This window comes from Euleptes europaea, chromosome 3 (genome assembly GCF_029931775.1).
Source record: "Euleptes europaea isolate rEulEur1 chromosome 3, rEulEur1.hap1, whole genome shotgun sequence".
NCBI classification, from domain to species: Eukaryota; Metazoa; Chordata; class Lepidosauria; order Squamata; family Sphaerodactylidae; genus Euleptes; species Euleptes europaea.
In genome coordinates this window covers 40,782,209-40,805,673 of record NC_079314.1, presented here as the reverse complement: position 1 = coordinate 40,805,673, position 23,465 = coordinate 40,782,209, and the positions used below count along the sequence as shown (strand labels likewise).

At 43.7% G+C, this 23,465-nt stretch overlaps 1 protein-coding gene across 1 annotated transcript in view; it reads right to left on the bottom strand.

The window, feature by feature from the left end:
* ITPR2 (inositol 1,4,5-trisphosphate receptor type 2) overlaps positions 1–23,465 on the bottom strand; it is a 237,638-nt gene that overhangs the window by 199,885 nt on the left and 14,288 nt on the right. The window contains exons 2-5 of the mRNA XM_056847486.1: positions 12,211–12,281; positions 6,195–6,310; positions 4,628–4,714; positions 283–441 (exon numbers count right to left, since the gene is read on the bottom strand). Coding sequence (XP_056703464.1) covers positions 283–441; positions 4,628–4,714; positions 6,195–6,310; positions 12,211–12,281 — 433 coding nt within the window. The remainder of the gene's footprint in view (positions 1–282; positions 442–4,627; positions 4,715–6,194; positions 6,311–12,210; positions 12,282–23,465) is intronic.

The following is a 23,465-nucleotide window of genomic DNA, read 5'->3' as shown; positions in this document are numbered from 1 at the left end:
TCATGCATTTAAAGCCTTGCATTGCAAGAGAACTCCCGCTTGGGCCCTGTTTGAATATGAAATCTATTCTATGTCTGCCTTTTTAAAAGGATATTCCAAGATGCACTGCATCCTATTTGGAGCATATGGCACTGGAGAGCAGAGTGGTAAGAAATCCACGAGAAAGGGTTCAAGATTCTAGAAATATTCTGGATGCGGGGAAGTGACCCCTGGCCTCTGTTCTATTACTACTCAAGTCTCCCACCCCACCCCCCAGAAACGTTTTATTTTCCATTCACTTACATTGTCACCTTCACTCCTCAGCTTCCAAAAGGGCTGGATGTAAAACCATGACCCCTCATTCCCAGCAGCATCCAGAGAGACCCGCATAGCATTCTTCTCCAACAGGGCTGGCAATCTCTTGTTGACTGTAAGGTACTTATTGCTTTTGATGTGAAGCAGCTGTCAATGATACAATGAACACACACATACATACACGCGCACATGGATACTACTGCTACAGCCCAACACAGAACCAATGTGGTTCCTCCTGGGCTGGTTTGGGTCTGTTCCAATGACTTCCAGCCCTGCAGCCCTGGGGCCTAGTGGTGCTTGTACAAAGCTAGCATACACTGCTTATACTGAATCAGACCATTTGTCCATCAACTTCAGTATAGTCTATTCAGACTGGCAGTGGATTTCCACAGTTTCAGATAGAGATCTTCCACATCACCCACTGCCTGGTCTTTTTAACTGGAGATGTCAGAGATTTAACCTGGGACCTTCTGCATGACAAGCAGATGCCCTAACACTGAGCCATGGCCTGTCTCAGCCAACCCCTTGGGATGTATATCCCTTGTATGACATGTAAGGTAGTGAAACCGGGTTTACAGAAAATTGTGAACTGGATAACATTCAAATGCCCTACACCAGGGGTGTCAAAGATACGGCCCATAGGCCGGATGCAACCTGCGGAGGGCTTCTATCTGGCCCGCGTAGCTAAGGCAGCCAGCTCATGCCCCCCCTCCCCCATCCCAATCTGGCTTTGCTGGGCCACAACAACCTCGCTAGCCCAGCCATCAGCCCTCCCCAGTCCCTTTCTGGGCTTTGCCAGGCTGCAGCGGCCTCGGTAGCCCAGCCAGCAATCCTCCCCCATACCTTTCTGGGCACAGCGAGCACAGCGCCCCACGAGCCCAGCCAGCTGCCCTCCCTCATCCCTCTTTGTCATTCTCTTTCTCTCTCTCACTCTGTCATTCTTTTTCTTTCTCCCTCCTCACTCTTTCTCTCTCCCTCTCCCCCTCTTTTTCTTTCTCTCTCTATTTCTTCCTCTCTTTTTCTTTCTCTCTCTTCATCCCTCTTTCTCTCTCTCCTCCCTCTCTCTCTCTCTCCTTCTCCCTCTTTTTCTTTCTCTATTTCTCTTTCCTCTCCCTTTCTTTCTTTTTCTCTCTCCCTCTTTTTCTCTATCTGCTTCACTCTTTCTGTCTCTCTCTCTTTCTCTTTCTGGTCTTGGGGGATGGCTGTGGGCTCACCAGCCAAAGCAACCACCCCTCCTCTGGTCCAGATCTGGGCTGGTGAGTCCGCCGCATGCTCGCCAGCCAAGGCACCCACACACACTCCAGTTTAAAAAAAAAATTAATGTAACGCCAGGGAGCAGAGATACAAACTTTACAGAAGACACAAGCAAAGCCAATTAATTATATTAATTCTTACTTTATTTTTTTACTTAAAATACAAACATGTTTAAAACATAACACTCTTACAGTATTTTCTTTTATTTAACAGTGTTATGTTTTAAGCATATTTGTATTTTAGGTAAACAATAATATCATTAATTGGCTTTGCCTGTGTCTTCTATAAAGGTTACATCTCCGGTACCTGGCATTAAATGTTATGGTGCACTTGGCCTGGCCCAACCAAGCGACATTTATGTCATATCCGGCCCTCATAACAAATGAGTTCGACACCCCTGCCCTACAGTGACTGGGAAGTGGCTTGGTGCGCTTACTAAATATAAGTCATATAAACAAAACATTTACAAGCGCGCCATTTGAATTAGATATGCCATATAACTATCTCAAAAAGATTTTCCAATCGTAAAAAGGAGTAGAACTGATTCATTTATGGGGGTGGGGGGTGTTGAGAATTATTATTTTTCAGGTAGGAAGCAGATATATTAATTCCAAAGAATAAAACTGCCCAATTCGGTTTGACTTGTAGACTGGACTTAGTTTTATGAAACAGTGCATTAAAAAACAAATTTCAACTCAGAAAATTATAGTAGCAGGAAAAATATTCACCCCACATCACTCTTGCACATACGTAAGGAATCTGAACCAGGTGGGGGATCTTCTCATTACAACATCTGACAAGTATAAGAACAACTGCTAAGAAAGCAGCAATGTTGCCAATATTGAGGTAGGTATGGAAGGTTGCAGGCATGTTTCACTCAACGGTGGATTGAGGCCTCTGTATGATAAGTCAGTTAACGTCCATTTTTTCATAACCGATTTAAAGGTTTGTTTTTAACTTTTACAGTTAAAAAGCACTAAATATGGCATTAAAACATACTGAACTTATTATACTGAATTGGAGGCAGGGTTACCCCTTGGCTGTTTGACCAAGGGGTATTCCTAGAACAATGCATTCCCAGGAATACACTACAAAGAAGAAAATTTCCTTTGTGGCTTGGCAGTTCCCTGCCTTTATAATCCATGGCTATTGAGATCAAGTACAAAAGCTACTCCCTCAACTGCAGTTTCTTTTAAGAACTGTTTTACCCTTCCTTTTTTTTTCTCCATGGTTTTCAGATTTCATAATACCAAGTGTTGTTTTTGTAGTCTGGGGGGGATTAAACATTACTTTGGGGCAGTAATTTAGGTTTGTTTGTTATTTTGATGTATTAATAACGTTTTTGAAGCTTTGGGTTTTAAAACACAACATGCTGATTTCTCTGAAATCAGTTCATGTGTTATGTGAAGAGGAGGATTGTGGGGTGCATGCAGAACTTAAGTTTGCCTACAATGCTTAGCTGTTGCCAGCTAAACAGGATTCAAAAGAACAGTATAATCCTAGTTTAGTGGTAAGAAATCCCATGACATTAATTAAAGCATTCAACTTGGACATCAAAAAATTGCAGTTCTAAACCAGGAAGTCTTCAAACTCAGCATAATGCACAAGAGAAGGAGGGAAGAATCACCGAAACCCAGTGAACTGCAGGCTCATTCTTATCATGATCTAGAGCAGGGGTGGGGAATTTTTCTGCCAAGGGCCATTTGGATATTTATAACATCATTCGCTGGCCATACAAAATTATCAACTTAAAAATTAGCCGACCAATACATTTCTCTATGGCCCGGGCGGGAAAGGGTTAACACAGTTTCTTGGGTGGTCCTAGCAGCTCCATAGCTAACGAGTCTTCTGCAAGGGGGGAAAGGGTTCCTTTTCTCAGCAAAACAAACTCAGGGGCTATTCCTGTCTGTGGGAGGGTGCGGATCACCAGTCTTAGATCCTTCTGAGCTAGAGATCTGCCAGGACCCACGAAGGGCCAGACCAAACGATTTTGCGGGCCTTAAACGGCCCCCAGGCCTGACGTTCCCCACCCCTGATCTAGAGCCTAATTAGGACAGTTAAATGCAGACTTTAACTCCTTCCTTGTCAAACTTAGTTCCTTTCCCCTCAGTTTCCAATATATCCAATTAACTCCCTTACCACTCCTTTCCTTAGAGCAATCAGAGGCAAAGGAAGCCATGGCATCTGTATCTTTAGCAATTAAGAACATAAGACTTCTTGTATTATGGGTTGGATCCACAGCACCACCAGAAGAGTGAAGCTAGTGGAGCAGGTCTTCTCCCCCTCCTCTGTCCTTGGCAACCCCAAATTCTGCTCCAGAGGGTCAAGGTTAAAGCATGGGAGTAGAGTGGGGTCTGTGGCGAGAGGTAGTAATCACCAAAAATCACCCTTCCCTCCTCCTCTATCAGAAGGGCCAAGACCAGCATGACCGCTATTACAGCAAAGGAAAAACATACTTGGATCCAACCCTATTTATTCTTCAAAGTACATTAATGTACACTAGAGAGAGCCAATTGGTAGAGCATCTGTTTTCTTTGAAGGATGTCCCAGGTTCAATCTATAGTTTTGGGGTCTCAGATTAGCTGGTGTTAGGAAAGATCTCTCTCTGCTCAAGACCACAGAGAGCAGCTGCTATGCTAAGTTAGATGGACACATGGCTGTGCTTGGAGGAAGGGAACTTCATACGTACAGGACCCTCTACATAACAAGACTATCAACTCCTGTCCTCAGTGGTGACAAACTGGAATTTCTATAGACAGGGACACCAAAAGGTGTGGGGAGGGGACAAAGAGGGCAGTGAAGAAGAAGGGATTGGGGTTGGTGAGGTTTGTCATGAAGGAGTGAGGAAAGCACCACTTGCTCAAATACTCCCAAGTGTCAGGCGGCCCACCCTCATCTGCTTCCAGCCAATGTGATCTCAGCTCCTGCTTACACATTACAACAGTTATTCTACAATGCTCATATTGGGGAGCTGAGGAACAACTGAGTAACACCATGTCTTAATTTCACTTCTTGACTGATGGTGACATTAAACCCACGTCTGCTCTCCCCTTTGGGGAAGCTGGAGATCAGGACTCACCTGTATGACATTGCTGTACTTAACAATTTCTCCCAGCAGCTTTCTGTTCTCACATTCATTCTGCTTTTGTTCCAGTTCCGCTGCATGCTGCAAGATTGGCAAGGCTGAAGTCAAAGACTATAAGCAGGCCTCTGTCTCTACAACACTAACCGGTACATCCTAAGCAGAGTTACACCCAGTTCTAAGGCCAAACTACACAATACGATTTTTAACAAGTCGGGTCCAGGGAACTGGGAAGAGGACCTGACTCACTTCCCCCGCAGCCGCACTGCCATACAGTTCCCTCGAACCCCTCAGTGCCATAGTTCTGAGCTGAATCAGGGGCCCACAGACTTTTAAAAAGCTGTGTTTCCCACAGCTCCTGAGTGGCTGTGAGAAAAGGAACTCAGGTCCAGTAAACCCAGACCTGCTCATTAACAATCATATTGTGTAATTTGGCCCTAAATCCGTTTAAGTTAATGGGCTTAGACGGACATAACTCTGCTCAGGACTGAACTGTTAAGAGTGGAATGACACACTACGCGCAAAGCTGCCATGGGCACTTCTTGTGGGAAAAGCCTTTTGAGGAGAGGGTCAGTTGGAGTGGGGAAGTGCTAGATGGGAAGGAATGTTGAGCCCCTGCTCCACCCACTATTTTTCTACTGCCCTTCCACCCAGCCCCCAAAGAGTTGAGAAACATGTTTACCCATACAAGCATGCATCAGGAGCCCCCCGGGGGGAATCAGCTTTTATTTTTTCAGATCTGAAGTAAACACCACCTGCTGTTCCTCTTCTCCAAAGTTGCCTTTTCCTCCCAGAAGCAGCTCTCAGCCTTGTATTATATGCATTAGCATGTGGCTTGCAGTTCTGCTCTTAGGATGCAAAATAAATTCCCAGCATACACTTAAGGCTCACCTATAAGTTAGGATTGCTTCCGTGTTTGAACTAAACCACTTTTTTTTTCCTTTTCCAAATTTAGCTGCCAGGATTGCTTCATCAAAGAGAAGAATTGTCTGGGGGGAGAGATAAGCCTTAACCCCTCCCTCTACAGCCATTTTCTAGCTGGAAAAAAAAACCCTCGGCTGCTTTACATCCACTTGGGGGGGGAAATTAAAAATGGGATAAGGTTCTCAAAATGACAAAGAATTGTTTGACCTTGCTGGTGTTCATTTCCAACACTGTGCATTTCTTCTCTCTCTCTCTCTCAAAACGCATATGGCCACTTGTGTGTCCAAATGGTTCAGTAGTTGGCATTCTACCTCTGAAAACCAATAAAATGGCTGCTTAAAAAAACCCTCTATTTTAAATGTCTATAAAAGACATAAGGGCAAAAAGGAGTCACTCATTAGTAGGGATTTCACAGGCACTAGCCAATAGGTACTCATGATGTTTATTCAACTGCATTCCACTGCAACTGCCAGAAAAATGGACATGCTGTTGGGAAGAGAAAGACCCCCCCAAAAAAATCAATGGATGAGCTACCTAGAAGAAAAATATTTTGGCCTTCTCATCTCAGCTAGCACCTTTGCATTTACCTCACACACTGTCACTCCCTGAAAGGCTCTGTCTCTCTGCAGGTGCCACTTACCTGCAGTTTCTTCAGCAGTGCCGCTTCCGTGTGGTTCCCTTGTTTTGCCTGCTTGGCTTTCCAGTATTGCTTCTGTGCAGAATATCGGTTCATAGGACATACTTTAAAAAGGCAGTCTGAAGACAAGAAAACAAAATCACTATGCATAATTACTTGGAAATAATGACTCTACAAAACCCATTGCAACTTAGTTCTGAGGATACTGAGGACCATTCTACAAGACATCTCTTTTTTTTTCCCTTGCCATGTCTGTATATGAAAGCCTGTATAGTTTTTTGATGACACCAGAAAAACCTGACAAAAACCCCACAACGATCAATTTGGCTGCTTTTTCTGCCCTCACAGGAAGGCATTTGACTTTTTTTTTCTTTCAGAGAATCTTTCCTATCCTGACTTGTCTCTTAGGGAAGCCTATGTGCTGCAGAGCATTCTGGGAACATTCCCAGTACACATGGGTCCTGGCTAGTCTTCATAGGTAGCACCAATGTCCCATGTCAACTGTGGTGCTTACACAGGAGATGATTTGCAGTGGTGGGCCTTTCAGGGAAACTTGTCCACCATGACTGATCTGCTCCTTCTGGAAGCCCTGACAGACTTATCATGAACCCTTGTGTTTCCTGAAACACAGAGAGAAAACCACTGCAGAATTGAATTGACACTATAAGGGAACTCCATTCTCTGATCGCTTATGTAGCTGTTCTACTGGTAGGATTGAGACTATTATTGACCATGTGCTATTATTTTGTATGCATTGGGCCTCACTTAGAGAACTGTAGATTACCCTTATTCTGAGAAAGTATCAACTTGCTCCTGAACCTTTCTGTTAGCTGATAATTGCCAGGGAACTACGAGATCAGTATCTAAATTTTTTGTCTGCAGTATTATCTTTAAAGTGCTCTCATGCTCAGAATTAAGAAACAATGCTAGCTTCTACCATTACGTTTTATGTTCGTGTTTTATACTTATAGATGGTTTATTAACACTGTGTAACAATTTTAATGCTATTGTACGGCTCAAGATCTCAGGTCGAAGTAGCTCTTTTAATAAAAGTAAAAGAAAAAACCACTGCTTTATGACAAGTGATGATAGGGTTGCCAACTATATCTTGGGGAATTCTTGGAGATTTTGGGGTGGTGCCTGAGGAGGGGGGTAAGTAGGGATGTGATGCCATAAAACCCACCATCCAAATTTGCTATTTCTTCCAGGAAAATCGATCACTGGTGTTATGTATGCAGTGGAAAGTCCCTCCCCTCCCCAAACCCCACCCTCCTCAGGCTCCACCCCCAAAACCTCCCGCCAGTGGTGAAGAGGGATCTGGCAACCCTAGCGTAGCAGAAGAGCCAGAATTCCAGGGGCACCTGCCTGAGCAAAGACAAAGAGAGACTGCCTGACATTTTGGATACACAGCTTGCCATGTTGCTTTTCTCCCATTTCCAAGGAACACAACTGAAAGCGTGAAAGCCCACGGTTGCAGAGAAGCAGCAGAGAAGATCCTGAATTTTTAAAGGAAATTGAGACAATAGTGCCCTAGACGGCTCTTCATCAGAGCTGCTCCAGTCAAAGCTCACTGAAATCAGACTGCAGTCACTCCATCTGGGATTGCACTGTTAGGGTGCCGCTGTTTGACTGCTAATAATATAAGAAACAGGAAAGGAGAGAATGGCAAACTTGTTAATTTGCCAGAGCAGCAAAAAAGTCCTGGGCTGGCCTTGCACACAATTCCAAAGATGTACGTTTGAATCACGTTTCCTTTCTCAACCTACAGACATACTTCGGTACTTCAAATGCAACAGGGGGCTCCCTTAAGATGTTCAGTAGCATTCAAACTACATTAGTTGAGATTCCAACACCTAAGGTTGCCAACTCTGGGCTGGAAAATTTCTGGAGATTTGGGGGTGTGGCCTAGGGAGGGGAGGCTTTGGGGAGGGGTCTCAGCAGGGACGTGATGCCATAGAGTCCACCCTCCAAAGCAGCCAATTTGTCTCCAAGGGAATAGATCTCTATAATCTGGAGATCAGCTGTAATTCTGGAAGATCTCAAGGCCCCACCTGGAGGTTGGCAACCCCATAGGCCCACACTGCCTTCCTGATGCAGTTATTTTCTCCAGCTTTGCAGGCTGGGTAACAAAGACAGATGCCAGTAGCACAAGCCGAACACCATCATTTATGAATTAGCGCGACCAACATTAACCTCCCACATGAGGAGCATCTGAACAGCTTTAGCCAAAATATAATACAAATTATAGCCCAAATACCATTGATTGAGGTCTATTGGACTAATACCAAATTGTTTCAACTTGAGATCAATAGTCAACCTTTAACTCTCCTTTTCTTCACACCAGTGGATCCCTAATTGGCAGGGATTCATTACAGGAAGGCCAGCAAGCCTTTGCCAGCCACAGTGGATATTTGGGGAAGGGGGTATGAAATGGAAACAGACAATAAAAAACCACAGACTTACTTTACATAAACTAGGGAAGGCAAATGTGTCTTCGGAAGGCTGCTATAAAATGCAAATGTGCTACTGCATACTTGAAAGTGAACATATGAGCAAGGCTTTGTCCTTCAGAACAAAGTACGCTGTTATGTTACAGCTTCTCTTTAATTAATTATACAAGTTCAAGCCATCCTATTCACAGGTACAGCCAGTGTTTTCTTAAGGACAGAACAATCTTGAAGTCCTGGTTCTCAAAGGCTGGAAGCCTCGGACAAAACCTCCCCGGTTCCTAAAACTTCAGGACATTACTATTGGCTTGATTCTCTGGCACTTGTGGGGGGGGTTTAGATTTCTTTTCTGAACAGGGCTAGGGACTTCCTTCTGACCAATTTCCTTCTCTTCTTGCTGCTTTTTCTACCCTAGGATTGCCAGCCAAGTGCTGGAAAGCAGTGTATTTTGGTGGCAGGAAGCGCTATCACCTCCAGTTTGTACCCAGAAATAACACTGCAATGCTCTAGGAACACAGCCATCTCTATGGTTTTTACCCTCACTATTTGCTCCTGCTGGAGCAAAGAGCCCCAGCAGGGCCTGGATTCCAGGGGTGGGAGCTTGCCCCCTGACAAATGGTTGGCCTAGTTTAACCTCCATGATGGCAAGATGTGCTCTCTGCAATCTCTCCCCATCCTAATGTAGATCGATAGAATGCCTATCTTTCCTACCATAGTATGGGAGTTTCTTAATAATCAAGGATGTCCATTTCTTTCCTAAAGCAACAAGCCTCATGTGGATTTTAGTCCTAAAACAGCAATTCACTACCCACAAACAAGTCTGACCATCGGAATAATGGCCCCGTAGTCCATTTGTAGAGAAGAAAATGGGTATAGGAAGGGTTACGCACCCTCCCACCCACCAAGCCTCCTCTACAGATAGCTTTCACCACCATATTTGCAAAACATAAATATGTGAGAAGTATACACAGAACATGAAGCTGGCTTTGAAAATGTATTTTAAATAGTATCCTGAAGCTTGATGCTGCAAGTTACTAAGAGTTGTAAACTTCCACAAATTTGCCTGCAGATGAAGGAAGGCAACAGGATGATATGAAATTGTAAAGATGACTGGAACTGAACAGTGCCGGCTTCTTGCTTCCGAGACAAGCAAACACAAACATCATCAAGAACAGCCATGATGTCAGGGCAGCGGAATCATTCTGCTCTCCATCCATGGAAGGCTTTACTCAAACAGAAGCAACACAGAAAAGAAAAACCACTAAGTAAGCATTTGTGTTTCTTTATAATGAATCAGATTTGGACCCACAACTGAGAACACAAGGCTTGTGCGTGGAAACAGAGGCATCACTCCCCCCACCCCCACACACAGAATCACACAAGATCCTCTTGCCTGCACGTAGAACTGACTCCAGATGCTAACTTCCAGTACATCTTTATTTGTAAACAGAATTTTCAAAGCTGCTGAAATATACCTAGCAGCAGTTTTCGCAACCCTTTCTCCACAATAATATTTAAAAGGTGATATGTTACACAACGTACACAGAAAGTAGCCAAGTCAGGAGCTAGAACACAGGCTCTTGGCTTGGCATAAAGCTTGCAGAAAAAAAAGAAAATGGGTGATATTCTAGTATCTAGGCTCCACAGGGGCATAGTCCCTGCTCCCCAGGAATCCCTGCAAGTCCCCCATGACAAAGGGAGCGTGTTGAAGCATGCCAATGAGAATAACCTCTGGTAGGTCAGAACTGTGAGATGAAATCGGTATTAGCAAGAAGTCAAGGGGGTTGAAGGCCAAAAGTCCCAAAATATTGGGGAGCAGACTCGCTAACAGAAGCTGCCGGTCAAGTTCTTTAAGTTTCACAATCACAGAGGAGCAGGCTTTTTTTTAGACCAAAAGTGTCTAGGTCCATCAGGAAGAAACCTGTTTTGGTAAACTTTCTGCCCACACTTTAGCTCCAAACACTACTGTGGAAACCACAGCAGCAAAGCTGGGAGAGAGTCTACAAGAAGGTTTAACCTAAAGTTAATTGTTGTTGACCAGGCTTACAAGGAAAGTTGTTTCATTGCAGCCTCCAACCAAAGAGCTGATCAGTCTACACAGCCGGGCACTCCAAGCAGAACCCACAGGAAAGTTGCCTGAATACACTCTGTGTGAAGACAAAGCTTAGAACCAAATCAGGACTCCATACAGAAGATGAGCTGTCACTTTTAAAAAAATTTATACTTGTTTGCTTTGTATGCTCTACTTGCACTAACAGGAAAGAGTTTAGCAACTAAAGCTAGACATTTTAAGGGCTTCTCATATAAATAATGTCTTAAACTCTTTCCTGTTTTAGCATTACAGAGAGATATTAGCTGTAATGGTGAATCCCAACAGCCAATGGGCTTTTCGGACAGTTCCCAAATAAACTATGTAGGCATTCTGAGACATAATTGTAGCTAGGAGGCAAAGAAGGGCTACTAGTAACTTACAGGGAGAAGCTGTGAACATGAAAAGAACTCAATCCTGCACAAATCCTTGGAAAAAATAATGCCACAGAAGCCAAAGAAACCGGCATACAAAATACAAAAAGATCTGTCTGCTTTTCTTCCAACAATCTCAGCTACGTGCTTTCAGCTGCCAGCTCTGCAGCTCAGGACCCAGGTTGGGACTGAAGTAGGATCCTCCTAAAGACCTTGGCTCTCAATGGACAGAAGGGCAGCACCATCTGGGACTGAGAACATGGGTGATGAAACCCAGCTGTAAAACAAGGAGCCTGGAGAGATTTCAAGCGAAAGAGCTGCAGGCCAGAGAAGGACATAGAATCCTTCCTCTACTGACCCTCTTTTTGCCCTGAATCACCCCCTCCGGTTGCATTTTCCCCAGCTGAACGTCAAGAGGCTGTAGGAGGAGGCTTGCAAAGGGAATGTGCAGCAGGGAGGGGAGGTCTCCTCCCCGACTGGAGGCAGACCCCTAGCTCCATCACATCCAGGGAGCACCTTTCACAAATGTTTCTGAATCCCTGGGCTCTAAGGGTTTCATTGGAGGCTAGAAACAGACACTAGATCAACTTCTGGTTTCCATATTTTCAACTGCAGCCTGCCAATCTTCCTTCTGCCAAGAAGGTGCAACCTGATACCAGTTCCACCCAGCACTATTTCTTCTGTTTAAATCTGCCTGACACTCTTGACAGGATGCAGACAAGAGCCCTTAAGACCAGGGAAGAAACCAGTGCTTTTCTCCCCATATTCCTTTATATTTTTTAAAAACATCTGCACTGATGAAAAGCTCTGGAGAACTCGGAAGCTGGCCAACTGTGTTGGTTGATCCTAACACAAAGTGGTACAAAGCTTTGGTTTTTACCCTAGGGTTAACTGGAATATATTAATTCTTTTAGTGGCATGCATGACATGATGTGAACAGGTAGAACTTTTATGTTGCAAAATGTGTTTTCTCAGCATTCAGTATGTAGAATAAAACCCCACAAAGCAATAGAACCAAGGACTTTACTTTAACACGTAGAGAAACTTTGGCAACAAAAAAGATTCCACTTATTATATGCTCGTATAAAAATCAGCTCTCAGTTGCTTACCTCTGAATTTCTTAGGAGGATTACACAGATCACCAGCATCTGGTTGAACCACACATCTGTCATCCACCAGCCTGGGGGGGAAAAGTATATTTTCTATCATTTTCGTGATTGCTTTCAGACGATATAAATAAGTAGAATCAAAACATCCAAAAACTTTTCAATGGGCTGGATACTGTGGATCCATTCCGCTAGCAGAGGCAAATACTCCCGCAAAAGGAACTTTCCAGTGATGCAAGAGACTCTTCCATCAAAAGAAGAACCTCTCGAATCAGAGAAAGGCATTTTCTGATAAATAAGAGTACTTCCATTAGCAGAATAGATCTGTGAGATCCAACCAGTATGTTTCATTCAAATAATCACACAGTCACATCTCCAGCACTAAAAAAGGAAGAGTTATTCTCTTTGGATCAACTCACTAATGTGCTGTTCTGCCTCTAAATTGCAAAACAAACATTTTTACCATTTGCTGCAGAAGAAAAGTTGGCAAGCTTAGCATAGTTTAATCACACTATTCTTTTGCTGGGCTTTATAGAGACAATGCTACATTGTCCAACAATCCCACATCAGGTACAGTGTGATTTAAACTGAAGTTCTGCATACTGGCTACCTGTTTTCTCTGCACAAAAAGACGTCTGTACAACAATGGGCTTCTTACATTTCACCTTCATTAGGGACCACATAAGCACCCTGCACTTTGAAATAAACCAAGTTTAGCCTTGTTGATTTCAACAACAACAAACTATCTAAAATCCAGGAACTCTGGATTGACTGGGCTGTTCATGGCAATATCTGTGTTGAAGAACAGCTGAAACGGTTAGTACAGTATAGTCAGCAGATTGTTGACTAGAGCTATGAAGACTCAGGTTTGAACCCTTATTCAGCTATGATGCTCATGAGGTAATCCTGGGTCTGTCACTCTCTCTCAGCCTAACCATCCTCACAGGATTAAAATGGAACAAGGACTAAGGAAGGACAATAGATGCAACCCTAAGCATTTTGTAGGAAGGGTGGGATTAAATGCAATAGAAAACACAAGTACTAGCTGAGAGTTCAAAAGGTGTGTTCGTTTTCATGAATATGGTATGGTATAGCACCATAAGTGCAGGGAACAGGAAGTACAAGTAAACTGTGCTTCCTGTTCTCCTTACTTATTGTCACATACATCACTGAGTGCTAAGAACCCTTTCCAGGAAGTAAGCCCCAAGTAGAATTCTGAGTAAATCTCTTTAGGATTATTCTCTACAAGACTCAGCAAAAGACAGAAAAAATAAACCATATATTACCAAGCAAATGAAATTTTGAAATGAAATGAAATTTTGCTGGAGAAAAAAAGTTCTCAGATCACAGGGAACCCAGAATCGTAGGAATCCCTATACACTCCGCTGGGATTCAGTAACCACCTTGAAAATAAAAAAAATATTTATGGCTGTTTACAATTTTGGCCATGCTTGGCCAAAAGAGTACAAATTTTAAAATAAGCAAGGTCAAACTATTTTATTATTATTTGCCAGTTTACAAGTTGGCAATAGAAGAGGTCCACAAATTTTCACAGGCCTTGTAGCCAGCCAGAATTGTGCTCCCCACCAACCCCCTCTGAGAGGAAGGGATGGGTTTTGAATGCCATGCTGAGCTCTGCAGACACCTGGCCTGCTTCCAAAGCTCAGCACAACTGCAGGACATCCCCTGCTCTCTGCTGCAGCTCTGAACTGGGAAAATGACAGGGGATCCTTCGCGTAATTCTTTGTTTTGGAATCGTTCAGGAAGCTAAGAGAATTCTCCCTAGTTACTCGGCGTCTCCAAGAATCGGCACATCATTGGTGTAACCATTAGGAACAACGTGGTTCTCCGGGCTCAGAAAGAGGGACAGGGACTTTACCCAAAATGTGCCAGATCAAAAGGTGTGCTTGCCAGGAGCAAGCAGATTTGTGGACCAATGAAAAGAAACCACACAGACAAGAGAAAAATTTTTCCCAATCAGATGATATAGATTCTGTTAACTGTCCATACACAAAGAGAAACAGTCACTAGCCCAGAAAGAATATAGCATTTAAGCTGTGGTTTTCAACCTGTGTCCCAAGGACCATGGAACAGAAGTAAGAAGTGAAATAATACGAAGTGTACCAGCCATTCCTCAATGAGAAAATTATTAATGGCAAATGGCTTGCCAGGATCTACCCATTCAACCTTGTAACATATAACCAGGGGGAGTGTGTTCTATGGTACACGGCCAAATGGCACATGACAATGATGAGGTCTTCAGAACTCTTCCCTAGAATTCTCTGCAACAGACAAGGTTTCCTTCAGCAGACAAATCAATGAGGACAAGATTCCCTAAAGTAGAATGTTTGAATAGGTTTTATTTTGAGTTCTCATACTTATCCTACAACCATACTATGCAGAGGATCCAGCAAGTTAGCATGAAACTCAAGACAATATCCTGAAGTAGAAAGTCCTCGGTACAAATCTCACCAGTCACAACCACAGCATGTAGTTTTTCACGTTTCAGATAATTTATTGCAGTCACTGACCAGTATACATAGCATGCAGTGATAAGGATGCCAGAGCCTCCCACCTGAAATCTGGAAGTAATAATGTCAGTCGAATGTTAGTCATGGGTCACTGACAGAGATACACACTACAGCAGGGGCAGAATGAAACACTACACCAGAGGGCTTAGGGAAACTAGTGGGAAACTGTGATATAAGGGGGTAGGGCCGAAAGAGGTGTCATCACACCAGGGATGCTGATTGCCTGCCCCATTTCATCCACCATTTTCCTTCTGTCACCCAGCTGAGCAATGGCAGGTAGAGACGGCAGGGGTGGGTAATCTCTTGCCACCAGTGGGCAATTGGCAAGCCTAGTCCCACATCAAGGTAGTACAAGGAGGTTATATAGGGCAAGAGTCAATTTCCAAGCCAAATGCACTCAAAAGGAGTTAGAACAAGAATACGATGAGACACAGTTGAAGAGTGCAGGCAGGCAAAGAGACTACGAGGGCAGCTAGCAGGCTAGACTGACAAATACCAGCACAGTCCCTAATTTTATTTGATGTACTTATTTTTGTTCTATTTATTTATAACAGGGAGTGCCATGGCACCCACTGACACCTTTTCTGGTGCCCACCAAGTCTCTTTAAGAAGGAAGTGGAACCACATTGGGCTTTTGCCCAACAAGGCTTCTGATTGGCTGAGCTGATTTTTTTAAATGTTGCTTGGGCAACAGTTGCCACCACAGCACAAGGATTTTCACTGTGTTACTGCAGTTAAACTGTGGCAGCCATATTGTGGCTGGCTCCACTTCCTGTGGCAGCCATATTGCGGCAGCCATTTTGTTGCTGCCATGTCAAGTCAGAACTCCAACCGTATCTACAGGATCAAAAAGGTTGGGGGCCCTGATTTATAATCTGCCTTTACAGTGGATAACATGGTGTAAAACAATGTAATCAAATTGTATGAGAGATCTTAACTACCAATGCAATAGGAATAGGGTTGCCAGGTTGTGCCTCATCACCGGCAAGAGCTCTGCAGGGGCAATGTCACTTCCGGGTTTACCCGGAAATGACGCAGACACTCTAATAATCACCCTAGAAATTCTATGGAAACCATAGAGCTTCAGAGGTGATCGCTAGAGTGTCCGCATTGTGTGCACCCCGATCATGGCTCCATCCCTCCGCTGGCACTCTTCTGCCCGCCATCCACCTGAGCGTCGGCAGGGACCCCAGTGGATTGGCAGGCTTTTGCCCGCCCCCACCGGGCAGTTGGCAAGCCTAAATAGGGCTGGTCTTACAAAAATTAGAAACAGTGCAAAAGACTATCAGACAGAAAATGAAATTAGAAAAGTCAAAAGCGTTGCAGTAAGAGCAGGCTAATACAACAAAGAGATAACATATAGCATACACAGTGGTAGCCCGGCTCTCTTTATAGAAGTGCCTTCCTGAGAGGAAAACCAAAGAGATAGACAGGCAGAGCAAGACAGCAACACGGAAATAAAAGAAGCAGGGATAAAATCAGTGTGGAGGGTGCAGGCCTATGTGTTTGACAACATAATAATTCTCATTACAAAAGCTATAAATATGCTAATGTATAGCCATATTGCCCATGTGCCATTTTTCCCTAATCATCTTTTAAAAAAATAATATCAAACATTCTGCTTTTTTTTGGCAAACTTTTTTTTGTCGGAACTAGAAAACAAGAAAAAAGAATGCAGAGATGGAAAACAGCTGTGCATCATTTGTGAAGCTAAAGGGTTAATAGAATCACAGGGTATCATGGGGAAAAGGAAGGAATTATGCAGATCACAGAACCATGGCTATCAGAGCCGCAGCTCATGAAAACAACAAAGTGGAAAGAATCTACGAACTATGAGATTAAACTATTTGGTAGAAAGCTGATGGCCAGAAAGGTGGAGAGTAGTATTTTGGGAATAAATCTGGAGGGGTTGTGAACCAAACTCATTGGCTGTGGCATAAGGCACCTCAGGTTGGTGTGTTGGTCTCAAGTATCTCAAATCACAGCTGAAAAAAAAGAAGGGTTGGTTTTTATACCCCACTTTTCTCTGTTATAAGGAGTCTCGAAGCTGCTTACAATCGGCTCTCCCCACCCCAACAGGCATCTTGTGAGATAGGTGGTGCTGAGAGAGTTCTGAAACAACTATGACTAGCCCAAGGTCAACCAGCAGGCTTCATGTGGAGGAGTGGGGAATCAAACCCAGTTCTCCAGATTAGGAGTCCTCCTTTCTTAACCACTATACCATGCTGGCTTGGATGATAGATACAGCTGTTTATGAAACAATTTCTTCATTGCTTCCCATCCTTCAGGCTTCAATGTATAAACATTCCCTATTAAAGTAATTCTATCACATTAATATCTGATAACATCCTGTCTATTAAATGGACTTTTGGAACCAGGACATGGATGGGCTTGCTCCATCTGTTAGTCCCCTGAGACATGATCTCCATATGGTACATCTCCTTTTCATAACAATATTTCTACTTAAAAATACATTAATTTGTTCCTTTTATTCCATTTTTGCTCCTTTCTTTTTTTTGCTTCTGACTTGATTTTCACTTTTCTTTACTCATACGCTCTTAACAACAATAGAAAATATACATTATTTCTATTGTTGTTATTTTCCTTTGTGTCCAGGAGTTGTCTTTTTTCTTATTCCAAAGGAAACATTGTAAAAAGAGCTCCATCATTTTAGTGTATAACAGATTTGACAAGGAAAAGAAAGTGTGTCTGGCAATCACTGTATCTTTAGGTATCATGAGAATAGTATGCTAGATACTTCTGTAAAAAGGTAAAGGTCCCTTGTGCAAGCACCGGGTCATTCCTGACCCATGGGGTGACATCACATCCCGACATTTACTAGGCAGACACTGTTTACAGGGTGGTTTGCCAGTGCCTTCCCCAGTCATCTTTCCTTTACCCCCAGCAAGCTGGGTACTCATTTTACCGACCTCGGAAGGATGGAAGGCTGAGTCAACCTTGAGCCGGCTACCTGAAACCGACTTCCACCAGGATCGAACTCAGGTCGTGAGCATAGCTTGGACTGCAGTACTGCAGCTTACCACTCTGCACCACGGGGCTCTGTACTTAACAAAAAATATTTGACTAAAGAGACTTATCTACACAAGACCCAAACATGTGAAAACAAAACATTTTCTTTATGGCTAAGTCAATCCAGAGCATCCCACGCTCCTGAAAACTAAACAAGCTTGTAATGAAGAGGCTGAACTAAAAGTTTATCTGCTGACTCAGAGTTACAAAGCTGCAGTACACACAACAAAGAGTTTCAGATAGGTAGCCACTCTAATCTATAGCAGCAAAACAAAACAGGAATCCAGTGGCACTCCAAAGGCCAACAATTTATTCCTCCCGCGGGTCAGAGCTCACTTCATCTGATGAAGTCAGATCTCTAACTCATGAAAACTTATGCTGGAGTCAATTTTATTATGTTTAAGAAGCCACCACTTTTCTACTACTATATTCCGAGGAGGTTTACATCCAAAGCAGGGGTGGGGAACCTTTCTTTTTTGCAAAGGGCCATTTGGATGTTTATAACATCATTCACAGGCAACACATTCTGGCCCTGCCCCTTTTAACCTCTCTATTGTCGCCACTTCCGCCCCCAGCCCTCGTGTAATACAGAGGAAATACGTTTCTCCCCAGCCCAGGTGGGAAAAAGTTAACATAGTTTCTTGGCGGGTCCTCGCAGCTTCATAGCTAACAACTCTTCTGCAAGGGGGAAAGAAGGTTCCTTTTCTCAGCAAAACAAACTCACATCCGCCTTGAATCGAGGCTATTCCTGGCCGCGGGAGGGGACGGATCACCAGTCTTAGATCCTTCTGAGCTAGAGATCTGCCAGGACCCACAAAGGGCCAGACCAAATGATTTTGCGGGCTTTATATGGCCCCCGGGCCTGACGTTCCCCACCCGTCTTAAAGTAACATCTGCCATAGAATACACACAACACAAAAGGTATCCCACAGTATCTACACAGCCAATTCACCTGTTGCCTGGCAAAGAACCAGGAAATGTTTATTGCCAGACAAGGTGAGAACGAACCAATGGAACACCTTGTGAGTACAGACCTGATCTTTAAAAAAACTAACTTCAAAGGGAATATACAACATGAAAGTGCTGAAACAGAACTCATCAAAAAATTAAACACTACATGTCATCCTGACTTCAACATTATTGGTTGTTTCCGCACTAAGTTCTTTCAAAGCTTAATGACAATGCTTTGTTTTTTATCCGCTCCATTTACCTCCATTTGGTATTGGGAAACGGTCCGCAATCACTTTATCCCCGTATTTTCAACAAACTCTTATTTGACCATGTTTTCCTGTACTCTGTTTTAAAGACTACTTCCCCTGAGGTGCGGACAGATTTTGGACATCATTCATTTCTCCGCCCCTCCATTGTCCACACCCACCTTCCCTCCTGTTCACCCCTTCTCCCCTTTCCTCCCACCAACCATTTTCTGGGTTTTTTTTCTGAACTTCAATCGGATTACCAAAAGAACGTTGGTTTGGATCATTAAACTTGCAGACAAACATTAGAGCACTGGACTAACCCCCCTTCCTTGGGCATGACTTATCTTTTACCTGGCCTCTGCAATTTGTAGGCAGAGTGCCCACGAAGGGGGCGGCAGGGGAGGGAGAGGTCCTCGTTTGTGTGCTGCATGTGGTTCTTGTACTGTATGGTGAGAGCTAAAACAAAAACACGGCACAAGCGGATACGCACCTGGGTAGCTCCCCGTGGATACAAGTAGAGCGGTTCCCCGCTCTGCTCATCCACTTTCTAGGCTTGCTTTCATGTTTTAAGTGGCTGCAAAAACCAAAAGGGGAGAAGGGGGGAGCATCCCATGCGTCTGCAGCTTCATGAATGACGTGACACTCCCCCTGGGAACACATGGTTTACTTTTCAGGAAGAGCGACGCCAGCATGCGGACAAAAAATGGAACATGCTGCCAAATCTAATGGATGGACAACGAGGATACTCTGAGGTAAGTGATTAGTGCGGGAATGGCTAGTGACTTGGTTTTCCTCAGGCACTATAGTCTCTAGACAGCTTTACAGGATCCACACTTTTAAAGAAATTTTAGTGGCTGTTCTTACTATGTCTTATCAGACTATAACTTTGTACTAGTATCAATTAATTTGCACTTAAACTGTTTGATCCTCTGGCCTTCCTGAGCATCCAGTTTGTGTAACTGCTAATTCTTTTGCTTTCTGGTGGGACCCACACCTAACCTTTCTTCATCAAGCCCTCTTCCCCTCAGACTGAGATTTACACTTGAAAGACTCATGATATAATTCACATCAAGCCTTGACTTCTCCCTAACCAGCCCCCAAAATTCCCCAGTATGATTTTCCATCATGTATCTATCTGATGATGTGAGTTGTGACTCACAAAGCTTACATTGAAATAAACGTTGTTAGTCTTTAAGGTGTCATTGGACTTTTATTTTGCTTTAACAGACTAACATGGCTATACCCTTCGCAATCACCACTGCAGAGACTAGATATTTGAGCACCATATTTGAGCACCAGCTGATTCTGGCACTCTGTTAAAGGGATTTGTAAGGGATTGTTATAAGTGCTTGGGAACACTTGAAATGTACTATATACATAATAAGTTAAAATGTTATTTCATCAAATGAAAACACATCATATAAACAAACTCTCATGCTTCATCATGTAACACTGCAATACACTGATACAAATTCTTCTATTAAACAAAGAGCAATTGACAACTAGAAATCCTCTAAAGGAACTCAGTAAGAATGGGTGTCAGTTGTTAAAATAAAGTGACTGCTATGAGAATATCTGGATGTTAAAAACAGAAACTTTAGCAAATCTTGACGAAAGAATCCATACAGTAAGATCTATTCGTTTATGGAATACACTCCCAAGGGAAACTACAGAAATCCTTTAATCTATGACATTTAAAACCACACTGGACAATAAATGATGTAGGTTGAATCACTATCAGAGAACTATTTTCCACACACCAGAACAAGGGACAACTGACCCAGCTTTTCCATTTCCTGGTATGCATACATCTTGGCAATAGTCCCTAAAAGTTACACCATCACTTTCTATCCTAGAAGCTTCTCCATGACATTGTCCACAACTTTTGTTTAATTTCTAGTGTTCTAATTCCACCTTTCTCCACTACAAGGAAGCTCACACACATTTAAAACCACTAGCCTGTGAATGTTTCAGGCCAAGAACACCTCTGAGAAACGTGAGACCTCTGGCTGGCATCCTTAGTTGTACGCAACCCCACCACACATGGGTATCTGTTCCTTATCCAGCAGAGCTTCAGAACTGTTAAAAACACTGGTAGAATTTGTGGGTTGCTGTGGGAATCATCCCCAAAGGTCCTGCTTCCCTTGCAAAGCTCTGAACCAAACCTTGTCATTTTGGGGTCCCGCAAATCCAAGTGTTTGTCAGTCAATCACAACTCATGGAACTGTATTAGATGGGAGGGGCAAGCAAGCCTCGTTTTTAAAAGGGAGGGGGGGACTCTCCACACACTGGGAATTTGGGGTTCTGTATAAGAGCATCAGTTTAGCCAGGATGTTATTTGGCTTTTAGGTAAGATTTGGGGTCAGGTTAGGGGAAAAAGCTTGTTTTCACTGAGACAAATAAGCATCCCATTAAGGGCCCAAATACCAAAGTACTTGGGCAGTTTCTGGGGACAGTAGCTGTGATGAAAGAGCAACCTTCCTTAAACCTTTGGATGGATCGTGTTGGTTGTGGTAGGTTCCAGTGAAATCTTATCAGCTGACGTAAACTGTTGGGGAAAGGGGAACCAAATATCCCCGTCAGTATTCATTTATATTAACTATGGCTCAGTTACAAAGTATGCCATCTTATTGGGAAAGGTTGTAACCTCAGGGATGAAGGTGAGAGCCAATCTCAATTTATAAACTGAAGCAATGTAACTAAGACATTTACCCTGTTAAATAAAAATGTGTGCTTTATCTCTATTTAAATTGTGACTGTCCAGTCAAAATCTATATGGAAAAAGGATTCATACTTACAGAGTAAATAACCACATCAGCATTCTAGTAAAATCCAAGTAAGAGATCTGCAGGGGGCACACAGCTTACATGCTACCAGTACTTTAATCTTCTTCACTTGTATCACCCATTTACCTGATTATGGATGGTTAGGGTTTAAAAGAGATAAGAAGAGGCTAGTGTATGGAGCTGGACATTTTAGAAAAGGGCCCACAGGCCTGCAGATGCACCTGAGGCATATCAATACAGTATACTAGTAAACATAATAAATCCCTAAACCCAGCATGACAGCCAGTGTCGTGTCGTGGTTAAGAACAGCAGACTCTAATCTGGAGAACCGGGTTCGATTCTTCACTCTTCCACATTAAGCCTGCTGGGTGACCTTAGGCTAGTCACAGTTCTCTCAGAAATCTCTCAACCCATGAGGAGGTAGGCAGTGGCAAACCACCTCCCAACGTCTCTTGCCTTGAAAACCCCACAGGGTCACCATAAGTCTGCTATGACTTGGAAGGCACATCCCACCACCAAACCCAGCATGCTTCTTCCTCAGAGGTACATTCCCTCTCCTACAGCTACCACAGTTGCCTTCTGGCCAGCTTCTTGAACACACAGCAGGATGTATCAAGAAATGTCAAACTGCCCAAATGCCCAGTAAGCGAATACAGCTAAGACAATATATTCACAGACATTGTAAACTGAAGTGTCATCTGGGGAAAGAAGCTGTAAAGAGTGGTATTCACTCCACAGCTCACAGAGAGCCCCATTCCACAATTACAGTCAACCAAAAGAACCACATTCACTTCCAACCCTGGCACCATATACTTCAAAGTGTCTTACAGGCTACCTGTTCTTCTGGTGGTGGCTGTTTCAAGCTGGAAACCTCCTGGCAACCACAGGTCTCACTGGGGCAAGGGCCTTGCCCACTCTCCTGAAGCATGGGGCAGGCGCCACATCGGGGAACGGTGCTCAGAAGAGCCACAAGTGATGTGTCAAAGAGCCACGTGTGGCTCCTGAGCCACTGTCGCTGCTCTACAGAAGGCACAGGAGCTGAAAAGCACAAGCACTAGGGTTGCCAACCTCCAGGTGGTGGCTGGAGATCTCCCGCTATCACAACTGATCTCCAGGCGATAGAAATCAGTTCCCCCGGAGAAAATGGCCACTTTGGCAATTGGACTCTATGGCATTGAAGTCCCTCCCCTCCTGAAACCCTGCCCTCCTCAGGCTCCACCCCCAAAATCTCCAGGTAATTCCCTACCTGGAACTGGTAACTGGTAACAAGCACCCTTCAGCCAACACAGGGACACTGGTTCTTCTGGCCTAGAAATCTGAGTTACAAACAGCTGCCAGCAGAACAAGCAAGCTGTCAGCAAGCCAAACTCCTGACATGAACATTCTCAGTGTTTCCTAAGGAATTAGTACCCAGGACAAGCCTTGCAGCGGGATCTGGAATGCAGAAACAGGATGAAAAAGAGCTTGGAGGTAATGTGCTGGGAAAACTTTGTAGATCAGTCAGTTTATTACAAGGTTTCCTTTCATTGTGTATAGAGAAAAGCCTCATTTCCCCTTCTCCATTCATGGCAGCAGAACAGTCTCTCTGAACAGCAGCCACTGCGGTGGGTTCACTTAGGCCAATGGGAGGCGATGCTGTGGAAGGGAAGGTTGTGTAACCAATGAGGGTCTGGGTTTACCCAAAGGCTCAAATACTCCTTCCATGAACTTTC